The 23711-nt window shown below is 39.5% G+C and overlaps 1 protein-coding gene across 1 annotated transcript; it reads left to right on the top strand.

The window, feature by feature from the left end:
• The first annotated feature begins 7790 nt into the window (after positions 1-7790).
• On the top strand, positions 7791-23321 carry LOC104967156 (unconventional myosin-IXa-like). Its single transcript, XM_010796571.1, has 5 exons — positions 7791-7808; positions 8513-8602; positions 13878-13994; positions 14953-15087; positions 23298-23321. The coding sequence occupies exons 1-5, from the start codon at positions 7791-7793 to the stop codon at positions 23319-23321; spliced, it is 384 nt and encodes a 127-aa protein (XP_010794873.1).
• The last annotated feature ends 390 nt before the right edge of the window (positions 23322-23711 follow it).

Consider the following 23711-nt stretch of genomic DNA (forward strand, 5'->3'; position numbering starts at 1 on the left):
TAAAAGTTGTATGGGTCGTTTTTCACATTACAAACAGCCAGGTAAGTTATTTTATGCTAAGCTAGGCTAAGACACATCATTGCTTTAGCTCTAAAATGAACGCATCAATCAAGTCTTACAGTTTATTTTTATAATGCTGAAGTTTTATTTGAAAATAATCGTTTTTTGATAATCTGTTTTTTGACTATCAATGAATCTGTCCTATAGGCTGGCTTTAGAAACTTTAGATGTGTAGCTTTCTCCTTTTTAGGAACGGACGCTGCTTGGATCCACAATGGCTGAAACAGTTTGACATTATAACGAGGACTGACAATGAAAAATAAGAATTAAAGCAACATCAAAGACATTTCGAAAATCCTCAGCATAAGCTTTGATTTGCATTGTTGCTATGTTAGAAGAAATCCTAAATGTGTTAATAAATGCTACTTTCATTGCAATGATGTGTCAAAGTGATTTTAGAAATGTACACAGACAGCATGTCTAAGGGAGGCTGTGGCTCAGTGGATTGTGAGCTGGACTTCGAATCAGGGGATAGCAAAACTAGTGTTACCCCCGACTTTGTCCAAAACTATAAAAATGCTCCCTGACCTGTTTACCTTTTTATTCTTAATTTCGTTGTAGTTGCTGTAAAAGCCTTTTTTAAAGGAGTCGTATTCCGAAAACTAAACGTAACACGATACAATCGTTCTTTAGGATATTACACAATTATTTACGATGAAAGTAACGTTACTACACAGTTTCACTAAAAAATCTTGTACGATGTGTCTGTCGTACAGATTCCCCTCCGACACCGAGTCACCTAACGACTCGGACCTGAAGCCTTAGTTCCCCCTATCGTTCAAGCTCAAAGGGGTGACGGTCAGGGTCGGTACGAAGGCAAAAGCAGAGCGAGGATTCCTGTGAAGTGGGGTTTTAGCGGAAGGACACCGCCTAATGGGTGTCATGAATTACCATTACGGATCCTGTTTGCTACTATACGATTAACAGATGTGTAAACAACCGGAACTGTAATTTAGTTAACCTGGATACCGTGCTGTCTTATAGTCTCGACCGTATTACCCCCTCATAAACTATAAATTTTCCTGTCTAGACTAGAGAGCCTGCTTACTTTCATGAATAACCGGACTCTAGAGTACTACACCAAAATAATTTACAACGGTTTCGACGGAGCAACTGAACCGAGATTGCCCTTCTTTCGAAAATCCAACAACGTCGAGGTGAATTGACCGTGTAAATTATTTTTGGTGTAGTACCTCTTAGAGTCCGTTATGTCATGAAAAGTTAAGCAGCTCTCTGTCGTAGACGAAAATTTATAGGTTTATGAGGGGTAATACGTGTCGAGAACTATAAGACAGCTAGGTATCCCAAGGGTTAACTAAATTACAGTTCCGTTGTTTAACACCATCTGAAATGTATAGTAAACAATGATATGTAATTCATGACATCCCATTTAGGGGTGTCCTCGCTAAACCCCCACTTCACAGATCCTGTTGTTGCTGTACGACTGACGTCACNTGCTCCAAGTCTTCTACAGACTCCAAGCATTCCACTCCAAAGTTTTGCCAAACCACCTGGTGTAGTGTACACACGCTCCCCTGTGAGTTTATTGGCAGATAAAGCCCAAAGCCTTTATTCAAACAGATAATCTATTTTATTAGTGCAAACAACAGAGATCATTAGCACAGGTTGTTTACCAGAAGAGCAATAAGATATGCATTGCAATCAAGAAAATTAATTAAAGACATGATATGGCACAAACACAGTACAAAGGGCATGGTCATTGATTAAGATGCTGGTTATTTAACACTGCAGAGGAGAACAATTAGTGTCATGGGGTTATTAACGACTACATATTCTATACACCGGCCACTGTCTATTAGCTCCCTTGTGTCCATGGCGCCATTCCACCAAAAACTCCTCAGGAGTTTCTTCGTCGCCATTCAAGTAATTATTTTCATTAAAATCTCGAACACAGTCAATCGGCAGAATGCTCCTAAGTCCCTTGTCACTACCTTCTGTCCACTCCACCAAGGCAAACGTGCACATGGTGACATTAATGTAATTTAATTTGTATGTTTGTTCTGTCTGTTGTGTTTTCCTGTATCCGCGAGCGGTTGGAATTTGAAAGAGCGGGCACATAAACAGGGGGATGACGTCATGAATGCGCGCTCGTTGTGAGTGGCGCTTTTCTATGACGTCACATTCTGCAGCGAATGTCTTTATTACTCTCTAATAATATAAAAAAACGTAAACAATTAAAGGTAACATTTAGTGAAAACTTGTGGTTCAGATTATGTGTTTTAACAATAATGTACAATTATCAAATATTTAATAATTTACTAATCTTAAACTGATCAGCTGACGTCGAGCGGATATAAACATCCGGTTCCGGTCCTGGGTGAAATAACTAAACTAAAAATGTTGCTTCATACAATAAAACATACCATAATCAAACAATATTGTCTTTATACATTGAATTGTCTTGGGCAATCCGCAAACCTCAATCTGCATTGAATGGAAATAAGTACAATGATTAATTCATGTAGTTATATAGAACTTTGGAATAATATGCACATTACCACATTACCTTGCAAAGACCTATATGTAGGCATTCTGTATGACATATATGCAAAAAGACAGATATATGAGCAATATATGAGGCATTATGTAGGAGATATATGCAAATATATGAACCTGACTTTGGCATATATGTGTAAATATGAGCTATATATGACACATATATCTCCTATTAATCCACATATATGCACATATATGAACCTGAATATGGCATATATGCAGCATATATTTGCATATATTGCCATATATGTTCGTATACTTTCTTTCCGTGTGGGTAAAGATCAAATCCATCAACACATTGTATGTAATGCTGTGGAATGGCAAGTTGAGTTTCAATAATAATGCAGTTTTCATGTGGAAGTCCAATGGAAAAAGCCACTTGTCCTCGTCAGATTACTCGGTACAATGTGTCTCGCCGACTCCAAATACTTTGAAGGATAATAAAAATGAAGAATTGGAGCAGGGATTTACCGCAGAGCTTGTTTTTCTCCCTAAATACTTTCTCTGCCTTTTTGTCTCCAAAAGTGATTCTATTACACGCTTACTGAAGATACTTGAAACTTCACAGACTTCAACATCCACTGGAGTTTAAATGAGTTTTCCTTTTGCTGTGTTTTTTCTTATTCAAACCCTCTGAGGCTTTTTGCATCCTGATGCCAGGAGTACCTTCTGTAGGAAAGAGCCTTTAGAGAGCTCTCTGCACACGAGTACTGCTTGTTGTGACAGTGAGAGTTAAGAGGTGCTTCAGGTCCCAAAGAGCCATCCAACCATCCGGCGCTTCAACTAAGTTCAGTTAGTTTTGAAGCCATTTTCAGACCTCTTGTGGTGCCGTGCTGTTGCGTGGGCGAGCTTTCCCGACATGAACAACAGATCATTGTTGACTCAAATCACCTCCATGGTCAAATTATTTTTAAATGAGTGTAAAAACAACAGTGAAATGTTTCATGAAGCACTTATTTTTCACAAAGTGCTGATTATTTCTAGCTTAGCTGTTAAGGTCTGTCTCTAATGGATGCTTGTTGGTTGGTCAGTCTTGTCCTTGCTTGCACAATGCAGTCATTACTAATATAATTGCATAGTTAGTTTTCCCAGTGGCGGCACTTTTTCTCTGTAAATAAAGTTCAAATGAAGTTTTGCCGACATCTGGATTCAACAACAATGTTTTGGTCAAACTGTAAAAGTAAATTGCCTCGTAGACTACTTTACTTTACATTGTGGGCAGTCTCACGCTGCTTAATTCATGTTTTAAAACATGTTTTTATAACCTCACTTTTGTTGCATTATTTGTTGTATAATTGCACAATCAAAAAACTAAACAGTTAAAAGCATTTATTTAGGCTTTGATCTGCGCATAATGTATATTATAATGACCTTAATCTAGAAAAATGTTGTAATTATCGTCCAAATGATGACCAGAGACATTGAAAAAGATTTCCTGGCTTGGTTAACGTGCCACGCAGCATTTACAAAGGGTATGATGTCGTGCTGAATGTGTGTTCAATCTTGACACTGAGTGCAAACCACACACACACACACACACACACACACACACACACACACACACACACACACACACACACACACACACACACACACACACACACACACACACACATACACATACACACACACACACACACACACTTGTTTGCTGTGAGGACGGCTCAAACATCCACATGCTGTTCTGATTTTCCTCGGGGTCGAGGGATGGTGGCCAGTCCCCGTTACAAACTGCAACGATTAGCCGGATGTGCTTGTTGAGTAGCTGACAAAACAATGTCCGAAGTGTGCTGGAGCCTCCTGTCAACAGCCCGGCGGGATGTTATGACTGAGGAGGACCGCTCTGGTTCCCCTTTAACATCCAGGCCGGGCTCTTCGACTCTCCACAGGTCCAGGGTTCAGTGACGTGGGCTCAGCCACATGTCGGCCACATGTTCGGGTTAGTGTTTTAAGTCCAAGTTTATTTGGATGTCTGTTAGTTGGTGCAATGGCTATTTGTCCCCAGGGACGTATAAAACATTCTTAAAAGGAATAAGAAGAAAGAAGGAAAAACGAAACACAGCCGAATGAAATCAAACAAACAAAGAGAAACATTAAAACTGCATTTGGAGGGCGATCTGAACTCTTTACTGTGGCAACAGAATGTTTTAATGGGACAAAAGAGGGGTCAACCAATGGGAAATCTCTTGTATTTTATGTGAGTAGTTGACTAAAAGGGCAGATACTTAAAGCATAAGCATTGGTTTTGTTTGTTGAAATTATGTTTTCCAGAAATAATAAGTATACATTTTTGATGTTTATTGGAGAAATAAATTGGTAAATTGGCTATAAAGCTCAAATGGTTGCTTTCATTGAGCTGTAACTTGACATAAAAGCATTTATTATGATTTACACAGCAAGTGCCTTTCAATTTATTTTCTAATTGAATTAGCTCGATGCTAACAGAAAGGATGTACAGACCAGACAGGCGCCATCATAAGTACTTAGCACTTAGTTTTTATTGGTGATGCATGACTTTATTAAGACCCTTCGCATAAGAGAAGAGGCTAAATGACTTTTTGAGGTTTGTTAAAAGCAGTTATGCGTGGGTCATGCCAGACTGGAAAGCTCAGATAAAGTGCACAAACAAGTGAAGTCGTAATATGAATGAGTAACCAATTGTTTAATCGGTCTGTACTTTGCTTTGATATGTAAACTATAATTTCACTCAGGATAGGATGTGAGCTCTAAGTGTGGTATAAGTGATTGGCACCAGTGTGGATTGATGAATGAATAGGAATGAAACTACCGGTAGTCAGGACTTCCTGTTTCCTGTGGATGTGGCACTGGAGGAGGAAGTAGACGGCTGATGGACGGCTGACAGACTGGATCCTCTGAGCGGGGGAATTGAGTGATTTGAGCTTACCACAAAACATTCCTGTGCAAACTGTTAACCGGTCCTTAGAGAGTAGCTTACTGTGACGACAAATCCCACTAAAGCCTGCATTTGTTGATGCCATTTATTTGTAAAAACAGTACCTGAAAACACAGTTTCTAAGCCCAAGGCCACTTCATCAAAGTCGATTTTATTTTTCCTAGTAGTTACCATTTCTACAAAATATAGGAAGGTTACTCATTGCGATCATTTTGACTGGAGGATGGAGGATCTGTACCAAACAAGATTATTTTTTTGACAGGGACTTTCTGAAGCATCACAATAATTGCAATAGATGTTTTTGTTTTTTTGAAATATTTAGCCTTTACCAAATATAACGGTTAATGAGATTTGGATATTGCACTAGTGCTAGATAGCAATTAAAATAAAAATACCATCTAATTGCAACCCTTTCAATACATTTTAAGAACATTTCCAGCCTTCAGTGACATGTAATGTTAAAAGCAGAACTGTTAGTGATGTCAAAGTTCATGCACAGCTGTGATTGGTCCATTGAAACAAAGAAGTGGAGCTAATGATCTATGAATGTTGGTGTTTAACAAACATAGAAGATAGAGAACGGCATCTGTCAGAGATTACGATTTGCTCTGAATCAGACTCTTCATGTCTCAGGGGGAAAATAAATAAAAAAGGTTAATACAACAACAGCATCGCTGACCCCAGACCAGTGTTTACAAACTCCTGTGTGTTATGGCGTTATAGACGTGATCATAGGCGGAGCTGCAAGCCTGTTACCAAGCGACTAATACATGGAAATGTACCGGCTAAAGACCAATCACCAGGCTGCAGAATAGGCTTTGCTTTTTTGTAGAGGGATTATCAGGCAGTGTGAAATGAAGTCTGATTATGCCACCCCGCACACACACACACACACACACACACACACACACACACACACACACACACACACACACACACACACACACACACACACACACACACACACACACACACACAGCATTTCCCTCCGTCTGTTTATGTTAAAGCCTGAACAAAAGGAGCCAGTTGACAAAAATAGATCCATAATGGTATTAGCTATAACACTCTTGACTGTTGCACATGAAGACGTCAGACAATCACACAAAGACATGCTGCCACATGTACTCACACACACACATACAAAACACACTCACACACACACACTTGGTCTGAGCAGCATCTGGTCGGCCCACTCCCATAATCCCTATAGATGTAGAAGATGTGTGTGGTGACATCTGCTTCTCACTGTGGCCCCTGTCATCAATGGTTCGTCTGGGGCCAAGTTTAGAGTCAGTGTGAACTGGCCACATAGTGTTGTACTGTACGTATGTGTGAAAGGGGCAGAGAGCCGTGTCTAAGTGCTAATCTTGGCCAGCTGCGTGGGTTAAAAGCAGCAGAGTTATTGTGAGCAGAGGCTTAGTAGATTGTTATGGATGAGTGATATGGATAAAGTGTTCTGTCATCAGGGTAATGTATGCTGTGTGCCACTTTTTCCTGGAAAGTCAATTGAGAAACAGCTTATACTGTAGAAAGAAATAAACAAATGTGATATGTCTGTCTTTAAATAGCTTATACATTGAGGAAAGTATTCCACTACAACCACATAATATTAACTACATAATAATCGTGTTTTAATCAAACTGTTTGGGTACTGACATATTGTCTAATGGAATGCAATATATACTCATTGTCCAGCCATGTGTCGAGTGTTTTAATGTACATAATACATATCTTTGATATTTATCACATTGTGCACAGTACTTGCAAACAAATCATATTGATACGAAATGTTATTTTCCTCTTATGAACATTAAATTATACAGTATATATATGTTATTTTAGTTAGAGATTGGAGTCAGCTGCAAGAAAGCTTCCCTGGTAGATTTCAGGTGTTTTGTTTAACCATCACAACTATATGCCTTACTTGAATTCTGTATGTGGACATTGTTTTCTGTCTGTTGCATTATGGGAAGTGTAAGATTCTGCATTATTTGGAATCAGACCCATACATTGATCTAAAAGTCTTTATATCTTGGCTTCTGCTGTTTAAATTGTACTCATTCAATTTTTTTATCCGTCTCTTGTGAGTCTTACAGCGTTATGGAAGTGCAATATTACATTTCTGGAGAACCCCTTTAATAAAAGCATGCCTTTGGACATTATTGGTCGGGGCATAGCTGCATGTTTTTGTTCTTACTGTTCCCATGACTTCATCACTTTCACCCATCAAAAAAGGTTTATCACAAAAATAATCTCACAGCTCTCCGCAGAGAAATAACTTTTGGCATGATCAGTAGCCATGTTTAATACTAACAAGGTTTGTTTTACTACTGATGCCGAGTGCAATCATTTGACTCTAATAAGTCACAACTTAAACAGCAAATCTCTCTGGCAACATGTTAGATCTCTAAAGCCCTTTTCCCACCGGACAAAAAATAAATAACACCCACTAACATCTGGCTTTTGTCTTTAATGGAAAAGGTTACAATTTGTATTTACAGTATTCCTGGGACAAATGATTTATTAATTTGAACTCCTTTAATTAAATGCTATGATGTGGTTAAGTCAATACATGGTTTTCTAAAATGAATACAGTTTTGGATGAGTACTATAATTTATATACAAACACAAAAAAACTCCATTGACAGTATTTTAACCTCGCTGATCTTCGTATAGCACACTTTATTTAAGCTCAACAGAAACAAGTTTAAACACGTCCAACCATCACCAACTCTGGTTTGTTGGTTTGAGAGAGATTAGTTACAGATATGAAGATGAACAATTCCACTATTTACTTACCCTTGCTATTATTGCTTGCTGCACAGAAATGGCATCAAATGTTACACACCAAAAGAAGAACAGAAACATATACTCGTCTACTAGAAACGGGAACGGAATCAATGTTTTAGGCAGGTTCTCCTGTGCTTAAAAAGCCTGCATATAAGAGCACGTGTTGGTGGAATAATTAGGCACCAAACCCTGACCTTGACCTTGTCCTTTTGTCTTTGTTTCTCTCATCAGGTCAAAGAGGAGATGCTGCTGGAAGCTCTGACCACCAGGAAGACGGTGACTGTCGGAGAGAGGCTCATCGTACCTTACAAACTTGCTGAGGTAACATTTTGTATTCCTCACAGCATCTACATACAGCAACAACATGTGACATCTGCCTACCTTAGACTCAACTACACAGACTTTATCTGACCTTTACAGTATCTGTCCTAAAATAGATGACATATTACTGGTAAATCCCCTCACTATGTCATTGCACTTCTTTTGAAACTTTGACTAACATTGGCGGATATATTCAACACATATTACCACTTACAGTCAAAATGGGTGTGAAATCTATTCAGTCTCAAGTAAGCATTTGTAGCCGATAGTTTGGTTATGAAGTGCCTCAGCTGTAGATTGTGATTGTGTGTGTGTGTGTGTGTGTGTGTGTGTGTGTGTGTGTGTGTGTGTGTGTGTGTGTGTGTGTGTGTGTGTGTGTGTGTGTTAAGGTGCACATGCTTGTGAGCCCAGGTTTATTAAGATAATGCGTGATGTCTGACTTTGACATATTAGATGTGGCTCAAGATAATCTGACTCCACCACTTCCTTCTTCCTGTTTAAAGACAGACATGGTGCAGTGGAAGAGAGGTGGGAGCAACAAGACGCTTATTCCTTTGCTTTGAATTTCTTTTAAAGGTTTCAAATGCGTTGAAGTTCCTAGTCATAATAATAATAATACATTTTATTTCTATAGTGCTTTTCTTGAACCCAAAGATGCTTTACATTTGGGAGGGAGGGTAGACAAACAAAACAAAAACAAAAAGAAACAACACAGAAAAGTAGTCAGGAGGAAGTTGGTTGAGAGGGGGGGGGCTTATGGATACAGAGTTGAAGAGGTGGGTTATATGAGAGTGGAAAGGTAATCACCCATTGCTTAGGGATTGTAAAATATAATGAAGGTGCACTGATAGAGAAAAACAACAACTCCATAAATATAAATTAAAAACATGTGCAGCATATCGTGGTGAAACACACACAAAACGTCCTGCAGCGAGGAAGCCAGCAGGCCACGTGCAGCGTGAGCTCATGCTGCTATTTCACACCTCCTGCTGTTTCCAGGAAAGAGAAATAAATGGAAAGAAAGAGTTTAACAACAATTCCCATTCTTGAGCAAAGCCTTATAATCACCAACACCGGCTCTTACTAACAGCCAGGACAGTTTTCAAAAGTCTCTGATCAAGTGATTATTTTGTCAGTTTCTTGGGTGGCCCTCCAGCAAAAATATTTTCTACCCATTTGCTTCGTGCCATGTTCCCTCCTAGCTCCTAACTGGTCCCATTGTGTTGAATAATTAAGTTACATTGCAAACACAGAGACAATTCATGCCCAGTGAGCTCGTCAAATGTTCACATCTCATCCGGCAATCCCCTGAGTTCCTGCTGAAGCGTTTAAATTGTCATCAAACGTTGTATTATTCATAACAATCTTATATAACTTTGTGGGAGCAGGAACGTCACAAGCTAAAAATACTCATAACAATCAATAATGCAAAAGTGAGAGGCGGCTTTTATAATGAATAGTTTTGCTTCATCATGGCTGTTGGCGGCAGTGTTTCTAAGGTTTATCCGGTTCAGAGTCCCACACATGCCTTTTAAAGAGGGGAATATGTATATTTTTATTATTATATAACTGATCTAGGACATGTATTCATATCTAATGTTCTTCTAGTGATTGTTTGCCAGTTTTTGTTCGTTGTTTCATAAAGCTTCAGACCTACTTCCTCTCACCAATTTGGTTTGTCTGAATGTGCTTCCCTCTCAAACAGGGATGTCACAGTGTATGCTGCTGATATTTTTAGTTTAATCTTCATTTAATTGGGCAAATCAATTAAAGCACATGTGTCAAACTCAAGGCCCGGGGGCCAAATCAGGCCCTTGGTGGATTTAATTTCGGCCCGCAGGATCATTTCTAATTACTATTAGATCTGGCCCGCCGGTATATTGCACTCACACCTTCACTCCATCCTGAGGGTCTCCTCAGCTCAGAGCCTGAGCCCAAACATTGATGACCTTGCACCCAAGATGAGATGCCAAGTATCTGCTTGAACTAGCATCATAGAGCAGCACACTGAGTTTACATGGATGTTTCCTGTTGCACTTTTTTTCTTGCGACAACAGGGCATGTTTGTTTTTTTCTTTGAGGGGAATAGTTTTTTTTAAGCTGTTGTTGGCCTGTGGAAAAATGTAATCATAAGAAATGACTCAGATAGCAGATAGAGCCATAAGAAATTAATGCAACTGATTATTTAATGTGTAATGTTGTTTTTATAGGCAATAATTTAAGCTTTGTTAATTCCAGGTTTAATATGTGCAATAAGTTCATTCAATAAACATTGAACCAGTCCGGCCCTCGACTAGTACAGATTTTTAAATTTTGGCCCACTGTGTATTTGAGTTTGACACCCTTGAATTAAAGGATAGGTTCAAGTATGTCTAAAAACAAGAAATATGCCTATGGGATGATTCATTCATAAATACATTTCAATGTAAGTGATATGGGACAGAAACCATAGGCTGTGTGAAAATATAGTTTACTGGATTGTTTTTGAAGGCAGATGTAAAAAATGTGAGCATTTCTAGTTAAAATGCTACATGTTTTCAGCTACTGTAATCTTAAGAACATCTATTTATATTATTTATGTGTGTTTTGGGAATAAGCAGGCACACTAAGAGTTCGTTTCCCTGCTTCGGTTTGGTCAAGGAATCTGAAAATAGAGTCCTGTTTTGATCGTGAATCCTTTTTCTCCATTCAATCTACTACCATGAGTATAACAAATCAAATGTATAAATCTACGGAGAGAGATGACGTCCCGTATTTAATCCTGCACTACCAAAGCGCCGATTTCATTTCTCCAATTGGTGGAAATAGTCTTCCTCCTAGAAATACTGGAATCGCAAAACAAATCTGCACTGGAACCAGGCTGCATGTGTCTGCAATTTAGCACTGATAGAGATGTCATGATTTTTGCAAAGTTCACAGTATAGAAAACTGAAGGACGAGGAAGAAAATTCGAGGAGTGAGGATGAAGATAAGATGTTAGAAATTAATTTACATTCAGATGTCCAGAGCATCCGATTGAGCTGTTTAGAAGGATGGTAATGTTTAACATAAATTACACATGTGTTGTTAATTCAGACTTGTTTATTTGACAAACAGGTGTACATACTGTAATTAAACATCCTGTTGTTGTGTAGTGTCTGTACTTGAGATAAAAACACAACACAGGTCAATCAGTTTAGTGATTATAAGGTAAAATAGTGAAATCCAGGGTACCTTTCTCTTTTTACAGGGTATTTTAGAAAGTGTGATTCTGTGTGTTTTCACTTACGTAGTCTCTTCCTGATTTCCCATTTCTTGTTTCAATCCCTGTTAAATGAAACTGTGATTGGATTAGTCTCTTCAAATTGATCTCTGTTTTAATGCATAGTTATTTCGGGGCTCCTGCCATGAAAATGTTTGACCTAGTTAAGCAGACTCTGTCTTGTTCCTCTCACCATTCAATCATAACACGTTTTGCTGCCAAACACCATGCACTGTTGTCCAAGTCTCCATTTAATTCTGCTTATGTTAGCTTAGCATGCCTTTCATCATGCCTAAAGAGAAAGCATAGTTGCTCTTTGGCTTGTAGAGGCGTAATAATGGCTCCTTTTGGCAGCGTTTTTTTAATGGATCAAAAAAGGCGTTCCATAAAAAGAGTTGTTCAAATAGTGATCTGCAGGTCTGGAGGCACTTAAAGCTCTGGCTCCTGAATGAAAACATCTAAAATATTACAACACTTCGCACAGCAAGCCTCCCGAACATATTATGAACAGTAACTCAGAGTCACGAGCAGCGCGGGAGCTTTAACACAGGCCGTGTTTAGCCTATAAATAAAAAGAAGCTGATGTCATTAACCCTTTGACAATTTATTAATAAAAACAGCCTGGCATTTCCCATCTCTAAATCACAGATGTATAGTTGTTTTCAGACTGTTAGCATTGATTAACTTCAGCTAAAAGGTAGGCTACTTGTGTCCCTTGAGAAAGATGAATGCTAGCTAATGTTGGCTAGTGCTGTTTGATGTATCCTAATAAACATATTGTTGATGTATGGTTCTTTATTGGCTGTTTTTTTTATAAGAAGGTGAGAGGAGAAGATTGATAGCATTCTCATGTGTATAAGATAATGCTAAATATGAACCAGCTGGTAATTAGCTTAGCATAAAGACTGGACGCAGTGGGACAAAGCTAGCCTGGCTTTGTCACAAGGTAAAAAAAAACACATGCACCTTAGCTAACTCGTCATAAAACCACCCAAAAACTGTCTCTTTCAACAAATAAAAATATATGTTTCAACTTTAGTAAGAACCAGTTGAGCAGTTTCCCCTACTGCTAATTTTTATGGGAAGCTAAGCTAATATCCTCCTGGCCATAGTTTGAAATGTACCATACGGATATGAGATTTGTATTGATCTATTTGATCTAATTCTGATAAGGGAGTACATTTACTATTGAACCTACTGTAATACTTAAGGATTTATAATCAATAAAATGTCAATAAATAGTCAAACCCAACTCACGATGCATTCAACAGCAAATGTTGCGTATTTCTTTCTCCTTATAAATGACCTAAACACTTGTTGGCAATTCATTATAGTCTTCAACTAATTATTTGTGTGAGTAATAATGTGAAACAGATTTTATTGTGGCCATATCAAATTAACGACAGTCCTATTTTTTCAAAACACTTTCCTTTCCAGTTTTTCACCACAGTATTTCAGAGCTGTCTCTGCTCTGCTTTCCTTGCGGTTTCTTTCATTTCGTTCCCTCAGTGACTCCCATCAGATGACTCAGCCTCTCCCTGAGAGAGCAGTTCATTAGACCTCTTCTCTGCCCATTTCACACGTTTAAACATGACACTGATCTAGTTCCAGAGAGGAGAGAGGGAACCATTAGTGTTGATTTTGTGGAGAAGAGCTGACATCAGTTGGCTGGTGTTTGTGTTTGATGTAGTAAAGTCGACAGGTTCCTGTAATACAACGGCCATCCTGCAGAACGACTTTGCTCCACGCTGTTGAAAAAAACGGCAGCACACAACACCCATAGACAAGGAAAATAAGTCAGTAAACAAAAAGCAGAAACATTTAACTGGTTGCTGGGCATTTAACACTTGCGGGCAACCATAGAAACACTGGGAAATCAAAAAGGTTGAGCAGCAGCTGAGAGTTACTGCACCTCAGTGAGGGTGAGGAGATTGATAACACAGTTTTGGTTCCTGATTTAGATTTAGAAATCCATATGATTTGGATCATGAAGAAACTGACGTGTATCTGTGTGTGTGTTCTTTTTTTTTTTAGGCGGGCACGGTGAGAGACTCCATGGCTAAGTCCCTGTACAGCGCTCTGTTTGACTGGATCGTGTTCAGGACCAACCATGCTCTGCTCAACAACAAGGACCTGGAGGACAACTCAAAGGTAGGGGGGATAAAACAAACACAAACACATATATAAGTACACACACACACACACACACGCACACACACACACACAAAAATACACAATATTTGTAGGAGAGCCACATTTTATTTTCTCAAACATATATGAAAAGAGTGACATAAACAACATTTTCACCCCATAAACAGTCTGTCATGACTTGATTATCTGCTATGGCTTTCCCAGTGCGATATAAAAATTCCACTGTGTGTGTGTATATACGAGTGTGTGTGTGTGTGTTGGAGTGGCAGCTGGCAAGTAAACCCTGTGGGTGAATCTAAAGGATTAGAAAACAGTGTGTGTGGATGTGTGTTTCTGTGAGTGTGTGTATGCCAAGAACATTTGGGCAGATGGCATCAGGTTCCCCTCAGCTCAGTTTACCCCCTGCGGCCCTTGTGTGTGTGTGTGTGTGTGTGTGTGTGTGTGTGTGTGTGTGTGTGTGTGTGTGTGTGTGTGTGTGTGTGTGTGTGTGTGCTATAGTGTGTGTGTGTTTGTCCTCTCTCTCTGCTGTCAGGGGGTCGATGAGGTTGCACTTTCCTGTCAAGGTCATTGTTCTTATGTACAGATAACAGTTTATTTATGTGTATGCTCATGTATGTTTTTACTACATTGCCCTTCAGAGAGAAATAAAACACGTCTAGAAAAAATAAATTGTAATTGGAAACAGCTTTTACGGCCCATTTCATAATTAAAGGCCGCCTTTGAGTGGACGCCTCCTTCAGATGGTGCATGTTAATGAAATATGATGTCATGAATCTTACTGACACCCAGGGGCCAACCGGGTCACTGGAGCTGTGAAGAAAAGGCATAACACGAAACACAATACAAATATCTCTAAATAATTAAGAACAGTGTTGCTGGAGGGTTTTGTTTTAATATCCTGATCCTATAAATATGTAAAGTATTAATGGAAACTGAGCTGTCTGCGTTTTTCCTCCAGACCCTGTCGATAGGAGTCCTGGACATCTTTGGTTTTGAGGATTATGAGAACAACAGCTTTGAACAGTTCTGCATCAACTTCGCCAACGAACGACTGCAGCACTACTTCAACCAACACATCTTCAAATTGGAGCAGGTAGGGTTTCATTTTCCCTCTCTAGTCTTTACTGTATTCACACAAAAAGCCACTTCATTGTGGGCAGCCTTTAAGGAAGTCAGATGAATCATAATAGTATAAGTAGCTAGTATGAGTCGGCATAAGGAAGAGGTTGTGGAGAATGGATGGGTAGGGCGGTTCAGGTCTCGTGTGAAACCCGAAGATAATGTTGGCTTATTTTAACACATTTTTGTCAACTTACGTATTTAGATAAGTTAAATACGTAAACATAGGCTAGTTATTTCAACATAAACCCCATGCAATTAGTTTTGTTGGCTTAGCATATTCTGCACTTCAGGCGCCCTAATCGCTCCTGGTGTATTTGTGGAAAAAAACACACACAAAATAGCTTCTCGTAAAAAAAGATAATATCAAACAAACCGTGAGAGGACATGTTATTGTACTCTACTGAATTCTCCTCTTTTCTCAATGCCATTTTGCTCATTTTATACCATTCAGACCAATGTTATTGTTGCAGCTGCTGATAACACGTCATTGCATTTTGTATTTGGCTGCCTCTACGACGATGTTTACAACATTCAAACATTCTTTGTAAAGTGTGTGTTGGTATCGTAGTGGCGTCAGTTCATGGAGAATCACATTGTTGCTGCTGCTACACATTCTTTAAAAAAATGCCTTCATGGTTTTGATTGATTCAGCTGATGGAGCGATGAATGGACTGCAGTTGCGTCAAACTGAAACAAAAAGATTACCTGTTTATCAGATGTGTGTGAGGAGCTGCTTTTGTATTGCTGTCCATGCTTTGTTCAATATTTTTGGAAGGCCACTTTGCCCCTGACATTACAGTAGAAACATCTGTAATTATGTAGCTAGGTTAAGTTTGCACGCACATTCATAGAAACTAAAAAGTCAGAGGAAGGGTGCTGAATTACCAGAAGAGTCTGACAGGCCGGGTAAGGGTGCAGGAGACCAGGGGTGTTTCTCAATGCCGAGTATGCTTCCTTGGTAGCACATGTCTTCCGAGTCACTTGCTTCAGAAGCGAGGCAAGAATACTTCCTGGCATTCGGAAAACGAAGAGTGGAACAGGCTAGCAAGTGTGCAGGTGTGCGTCATATGAGAGGCATTTTCCGCATTGTGGGGATTTTAAGACCGCGGAGTCTACAAATGTGCAGCCTCGAAATTTCTCCTAACGAAGTACGCCGGGCTCTGTAGAATTCCAAGTATGCTGGACATTGGAACAGTCCTTCGGCGGGACTCGATGACGTAGTATGCTTGAAATAGTGGCTCTGGAGCAGCTTTCCTCGACATTGAGAAACACCCAAGGAGAGCTAACATTGCCCAAAGTTTTTTTTTTCTCCGACTGGCTTTGGTTTGCTTGTTTATGCCTCTGTATGGCCCCCTTTTATTTAATTTTAAATAATCTATTGTCATTTCATCACAGTTTATCAAAGAGACACCAGCTTCATTTTCACTCAAAAGGAATATTACTGAAGCACTGATCAGCTATATTATGTATTCATATATTCTCATTTATTCAGATCCACTGCTTAAACACCTAATATTCAGTGAGCATGTTTTATTTATTTTTGTCAAATAATATCAATTGAACAAGCGCGAGATCAGTGAGAAGGAAAGAGCAGAGACGAAGGAGGAAATAATGAGACTCAATCAGTGGGAGACTGTCGCCTCTTGTCGTCTTCATTCTGAATTCTGATTGGCTGTGGCAACTTAGCAGGCAGGCAAATCGCTGAAGGCAGAATGCGGAGAAGAACAGAGTGTTAAAAAAAAAAAAAAAAAAGAGAGCAGTGTGTCTGTAAACGAGCGCAATAACGTCCCTTCAGTCTCCGTGAAGATCACAGGCTGCCGCTGCTGTAATGATCCTGTTATCTGTTTCTGACAGTTAGCCCTCAGGGTCTATATATACACACACACTCTCTCTCTCTCTCTCTCTCTCTCTCTCTCTCTCTCTCTCACACACACTCTGCAGGATGTAACATGTACTAACAAACAGGTTGAGTTACTGTTAATGAAAAATTGATGGTTAAGCACTCTGGCTTCAATTTTTGATGTTCGGCTGTTGAAGCTAATGGTTATGCAAAGTTAAAATAAGGACACAGTTGGATGAGCTGCCATTAGCCGTCCTTAGATTACGATAAGAATCCTATTTTATTTGTCGTGTTTATTTGTTTATTATCATTCATACAATTATAGGAATAAAGATTCTGTGATATTATTCTAATCAACTGATGCCAATTATAAACACACGTACAAATGTGTATTAAAAACAAAATGCAACTTCTAGTCAGGCTTTGGGAGCGGTCGTTTACATACGTTTTAAAAAAATGCGTTTATCTGCCCAATTATTAAGATCCACCAACAATATAATGACTTATTTCCTTCTTACGTTTAAGTCCCCTTACATACGCTTTAACCAAAGACACAATGAAACTTGTGGAAACAAATGATATTATTTCATTTTAAAGAGGACTGTTTTTATTATTTATGAATTTAACATGTATCTGTAAAGTGTTTTTGATCACCTTTTGAAAGCGCTTGATAACAGTAAAACTATTTACTGTATATAAAACATGTACATTTAATTCAGATCAGCATCTAAAAGGCATCTAATACAAAGTCATTCTGGTTTACTGATGGTGTTGTCTCTCCGTGGCAGCAGGTGCTCGTGACTGCTGTCTGAACCTTTCACTTGAGGGCTTTTGTTCCTGTGTTATGTTCAACGAATAAGTGTCAAAGTGCCTCTGAGACGCTCGTCCTCACAGGACTCTGCCCAATATTGTTCCAGGAGAGTTCACGTTTATTATCCTTTAATCACCGGGGTCCTCCCAACCTTTGGCCCCCTGCCTCTCTTGAGTTTATTTGACAGGACAACAGTTGAGGCGGCCCCTCAGAGGCAGGTTGGTCGAGCTTCCTAATCGAGGGTTGCCAGATCTGAACTGATTTGTGTTTGTTTGAATAAAGTTTAGCAGTTCACGCCACAGGCCCCTCTACCCTCAGTTTGACGTCAAGAGGAAAGACAGCGCTCCACACCTTGGGTGTTTCTCAATCACGAGTACGCTTGCTTGTCTTCCGAGTCACTTGCTTCAGAAGCGAGGCAACAATCCTTCCTGGCATTCGGAAAACGAAGAGTGGAACAGGCGAGCAAGTGTCACACGAGAAGCCGGTGAGAGAACGGTGCTGAATTACCAGAATAGTCTGACAGGCCGGGTAAGGGTGCAGGAGACCAGGGGTGTTTCTCAATGCTGAGTATGCTTGCTTGGTAGCACATCTCTTCCGAGTCACTTGCTTCAGAAGCGAGGCAAGAATACTTCCTGGAATTTGGAAAACGAAGAGTGGAACAGGCGAGCAAGTGTGCAGGTGTGCGTCACATGAGAGGCCCCGCCTTACATTTTCCGCCACAGATTTGGGGAAATTGGTCCGTGTGCAAAGCATTGTGGGGATTTTAAGACCGCGGAGTCTACACATGTGCAGCCTCGAAATGTCTCCAAACGAAGTACGCCGGCCTCGGTAGAATTCAAAGTATGCTGGACATTGGGACAGTCCTTTTGCGGCACTCGATGACGTAGTATGCTTGAAATAGTGGCTCTGGAGCAGCCTTCCTCGACATTGAGAAACACCCCTTGTCTGATGATTTATGTTGAACCTTTAACCGCTGCACTCAAAATGCAGACGCTTTCTTTTACAAACACTCTGTGAGCTAAGTGATGCTAATCATGCTGAAGTCTTTGTTATTTGTTGTGAGTTTTCGACCAATTTATCAGGAAATTTAAATGAAAATAAGAAGCTTTTTGATTAAAATGTCCTCAATATTTTAAACGTATTTACTTGGAATCAACAGAAATGCCCTTTGTAACGTTTATCAGTGTTGCTTTAATCCTTTTCTACATATTTACTGAATATGAAACAAAAAATTCACTATTACGCTATTAATTGCTGTTTTTAAAGTGTTGTATTCACTTTGTTAAAATCGCAGTGATCCCTCAACTGGAAATATAGTGTTTCACTCTGTTATCATATATAGGTACAAAACATGCATTTTTTTATTGATAGGTGTCAGAGCAAAGAAAGCATTTGTGGCTTCAATGCCTTGCTCAAGGACACCTCTCGAGCTACCAGTCGACATGCTGTATTTTTGGTCCGATCGGGACTTGAACTAGTTACTGCCGCCCCCAGTAGTTTGTTTATATGTATATTTGTCAGGGTTGAGCGAAGCAGGCAGGACCCAAATGCAGGTTTAAGTGAAAAAATACCTTTATGTCAAGGATACAACTAGACATACAGAGCAGAACTCTCTCCCCTGTGAACACATTAAAACAAAGACTAACAGAAAAAGCAGAACCTAAATGCACACAGGACTAATCAAACAAACAAGACACAGGTGAGGAGGGAGGAGAAAACACGGAGGCACAAGGTGAACACCGGGTAATCAGGCAGGAGGGAACACAGGGACAGGAAGCAACAGACAAGACAGGGGTTGAACCCTTTTCAAACTAAAACAGGAAACCAAAGAGACAGATCTACACAGGACAAAAATAAAGCACGGACAGATCGTGACAATATTACTGACATTTTCTTCAACTTTCTTCATCTTTACTACATCAGAAATTAGTAGGAGAAAACACATGCTACTAACTCTGGTTCTTGTGGTTTCAATGTGGTATCTTTGGCATGCCTTCCCATTTTTTAGGGGTAAACATCAGTTAAGTCGTCTATCTAGAATACAGAGAACTTCAGCAGCATCTGATGATCTGATCAAGACCAAATTTATTTATTTGAACAAGCGGAGACCACTGCTTCCTCTTTGTCCGTCATTCTGACTTTGAGAGGTGATTTTCCATCAGGGGGATTTTCCTCCTCTCTTTCCTCCGGGCTTTACTCCCCTCCAACCAATCAGTTGGTCTTATCAGCAGCGAGTGTATTTACCTTTGGAACAGCGGCCAAAGCTAATAGGACCACACCAACCAAAACCTGCTGTGTGTGTGTGTGTGTGTGTGTCCTAGCATTACTATACTTGTGGGGACCATCTGTTTACACAGTCACGTGTGGGGACTCGCCTAAGGGTTAGGCGTGTGTTGGTTAAGGTTAAGGTTAGGATAAGTCTCCAGGAAATGCATGTAAGTCAATGTAATGTCCCCTGAAGTGGTGTGTGTGTGTGTGTGTGTGTGTGTGTGTGTGTGTGTGTGTGTGTGTGTGTCAAGTGTTTACACTCAACATGCCAATTGGTGCTTGATTTCTTCTCTATGTGAGGACGATATCAGAGTTAAAGAGAAAACACGACAGCCACCGCCTTAGGCAAACACGTGTCATGTTTGTCTTGTGAGGTATCTGTAAAGAAATAAAACACATGTGGAAAGGTTTACCTTCATCTGATATAAAGGGAGACTTCTGCTGTTCATTGAGTTCATTGTCCAGGAGTAATAGGATAAGGGTTGAATAGGGACTGCCAGATAGTAATTAAATGTGCCTTTGTTCATACTGATAAAGCAGCTAGTAATTGTAAAAACAGAGTTCTTTGTTTTGATGCAGATTTTCAGATTTCTTGATTTTTTTTGTAGTCATGCTGGTCAAAAAAGGTCCAACTTATTCCAGTCCGATCACAAAACTCAGAGTTAAAAGAGGCCTTCTTATGCTTTATGGGGTTTTCCTTTCCTGTAGTGTGTTTTATGTTTTTGATGGTGTGCAAAGGCTAAAATCCCACATTTTGAGAAACGCCTCCATTGGACTCCTTTGTTTACACGTAACATAACGATATCACTACGTAACCCTCCCGCTTCTATTGGCTAGCGCTCCAACACATTATACGTGATAAGGGGCGGGATATCTCTAAGCGGTTGGACAATTACAACAGAGCCGGCCAGCTAACCAATCAGAGCAGACTGGGCTCTGGTTTCCGACAGAGGGTGAAAAGAGGTGCTGCAGCACAGGCAGTATGAGACAAATAAAGAGCTTTGTGAACATTAAAGCATGGAGACATGTCATAGTGGCACAAAATACTTATATGACACGAGCATCATAGGGTCCCTTTAAATGTAAGAAGCCAAACATATGTGAAATTGAATTTCAAAATGTTCCTCAAACACAGCCAAAATACAATTATGATTTAAATCAGGAACTATCTCGACAAAGAGGAAGTTAACAAGATTAGAAGTCAACTGTCTGCTGTTCTGGTTCTTCCTACAATTGAATCAAATCTTATACAGGCTTCAGTGATTTAATACATTTGCTTTTGTTTCAGTTAGTTGTTTTGCTAAATCAGAAGCAACACTGAACAAGATAAACCAACTACAGTATACTGTCCCAGTTTATAAAATTCACTTTGTTTTTGGGGCATTACATTAAAAGCATGTAAACATGTCAGAGTAGAGGCACAACATACAAGTTTGAACCTCAAAATGACCACGCAGCCAGCTTGTCTTTTTCTTGTACTGTATCTACGTCTTTGTCAGTTTCAAACGTTTTTCCCTCTGTGTGCTTTAAAAAAACACACCAGAACTTGCTCCCATGATTGCACCTCCTGTCTGCTCAGTAAAAACAGTCTGCTGTCATAACAGGAGAGAAGGGCGCTGAGGGAGGGAGACATATATAAAGAAAGAAGAGATAGAGAGGTCCTAACACAAACACAGCCTCTGTAACTCAGAGCTCAATAAAAGATGGAGGGACGGCCAACCCCAATGACCGCAGCACAACTCGCTGCTTTCTTCAGCTCAGCAGGAAGTCTTTCAGCTATTATTGCTCGCACATTTCTATGTGCATCTGCGTCCCAAAATGTGTCATGTCTCTCTTTACTTAATATTATTTTTGGTCAGTGGAAACTTTAAAGCAGGGGTGTCAAACTAAAATACACGGTGGGCCAAAATTTAAAAATGGGTACTAGTCGAGGGCCGGATGGGTTCAATGTTTATTGCGAAAATTATTGAAATGAACTTATTGCACATATTAAACCTAGAACTAACTAAGCTTAAATTATTGCCTATAAAAACAAAATTAAACATTAAATAATCAGTCATTTCTTATGGCTCTATCTGCAGCTTTTCCGGAGACATTTCTTATGATTACATTTTCCCACAGGCCAACAACAGCTTCAAAAAAACTTTCCCTCAAAGAAAAAACCAAACATGCCCTGTTGTCGTGAGAGAAAAGGTGCAGAAGGAAACATCCATGTAAACTTGTGATGTTAGTTCAAGCCAGATACTTGGCATCTCATCTTGGGTGCAAGTTCATCAATGTTTGGGGTCAGGCTCTGAGCTGAGGAAATCCTCTTGATTGAGTGAAGGTGTGCGTGCAATATACCGGCGGGCCAGATCTAATAGTAATTAGAAATTATCCTGCGGGCCGAAATTAAATCCACCAAGGGCCTGATTTGGCCCCCGGGCCTTGAGTTTGACACATGTGCTTTAAAGGATCAGTTTGCTAATATTGCAAGTGTTTTGGACACTAACGGAAACATCCTCTTACAAATGTTAACAGTCCATCATATGGATGGAGGTCAGAGACTGTTTTCGAAAGAAGTCCTTTTAATTAAGTAAAAGAAGCATTACAGCAGTGAAGCAGTCTAAATGTTAAATGAAAGTAAAGTATCAGAATCAAATTATACTTAATGTACCACAAGATTATTGGATTGTAATTCATTTGTAAGCATTGTGTAAACATTGTAGCTGCTGGTAAAGCACTTGTGGATAGTTTAACCTTCAACAATGCATCATGATGGCTACATGAATAATCTGAATCTGCATAATAACTAAACCCTGACGTTTTTATACTGAAGTAGAAAGTGCAATTGTTGCCTCTATATACTAATGGATTATTAAAATAAAGTTGTGCATCTTAACATTGTACTGCACTCTATTCAAACTTCAAAGTTTTAACCAAGCTTCAATATGAACCAGGATTTTTCAGCATGAATGCACTCACAGTACGAAACTAAAAATAAATGTTTACAAGAAAATAAACAAAAGTAAATGCAATAAGAACATGACAAATTAATGAAAAAATGTCCAGTATATCACAATTTCAATTAGTAGAGCTATGCAGTTTGAAAAGAGGAAGCATTGAACAGAGATATGCACAAAGCTTACACTATGGATGATGAGGAATGGCTCACATGAAGTGTGTCAGGGCAGTTTATGTAAATATGTGCATGTGTGTTTACCTCTGAACCTGTGTGTCTGCATCCAATTGTCTCTGTGATTCAACACATGTGCTCTCACAGACACAACACAGTCAGGCAGATTAACCGAGTCATTTATCCGTGAGTAGCTTGATGAGATTTTTAAACAAAAGAACGGGACTCTTTTTATTGCTCAGTTTTTGTTTGCTGGATCAGGTGCAACCTCTGAGAGAAACCAAACATGTTCTGAATTCCCCGTCAGTGATTCAGCGGCCTGGAAAAAGAGGAGAGGGTGTCGCATGTGTAGAGGAATCTTCAAGTGCTGCTTTTAATACTTTACATCTGTCTCGTTTCAGTGATCATTCACATTTTTTCTTTATTATTCTACAGCTAGTTCAAAAACCCATACACTGACACATCAAAACTAGGGCTGTACCCGAATATTCGTTCGTTGGAGTACTATTCGGGTTTCAATTTTGTTATTCGGATATTCGTTTTGTTTGTTTTTTCCCGTTT

Source organism: Notothenia coriiceps, unplaced genomic scaffold (genome assembly GCF_000735185.1).
Source record: "Notothenia coriiceps isolate Sejong01 unplaced genomic scaffold, NC01 NC01_scaffold00037250, whole genome shotgun sequence".
In the NCBI taxonomy this organism is placed as follows: Eukaryota; Metazoa; Chordata; class Actinopteri; order Perciformes; family Nototheniidae; genus Notothenia; species Notothenia coriiceps.

Bases quoted from the DNA above. Each gene is read 5' to 3' on its own strand.
- LOC104967156 (XM_010796571.1), top strand. The intron at 8,603-13,877 runs GTAACATTTTGT...TTTTTTTTTTAG, and splicing joins TACCTTACAAACTTGCTGAG to GCGGGCACGGTGAGAGACTC. The intron at 15,088-23,297 runs GTAGGGTTTCAT...GTGCTCTCACAG, and splicing joins ACATCTTCAAATTGGAGCAG to ACACAACACAGTCAGGCAGA.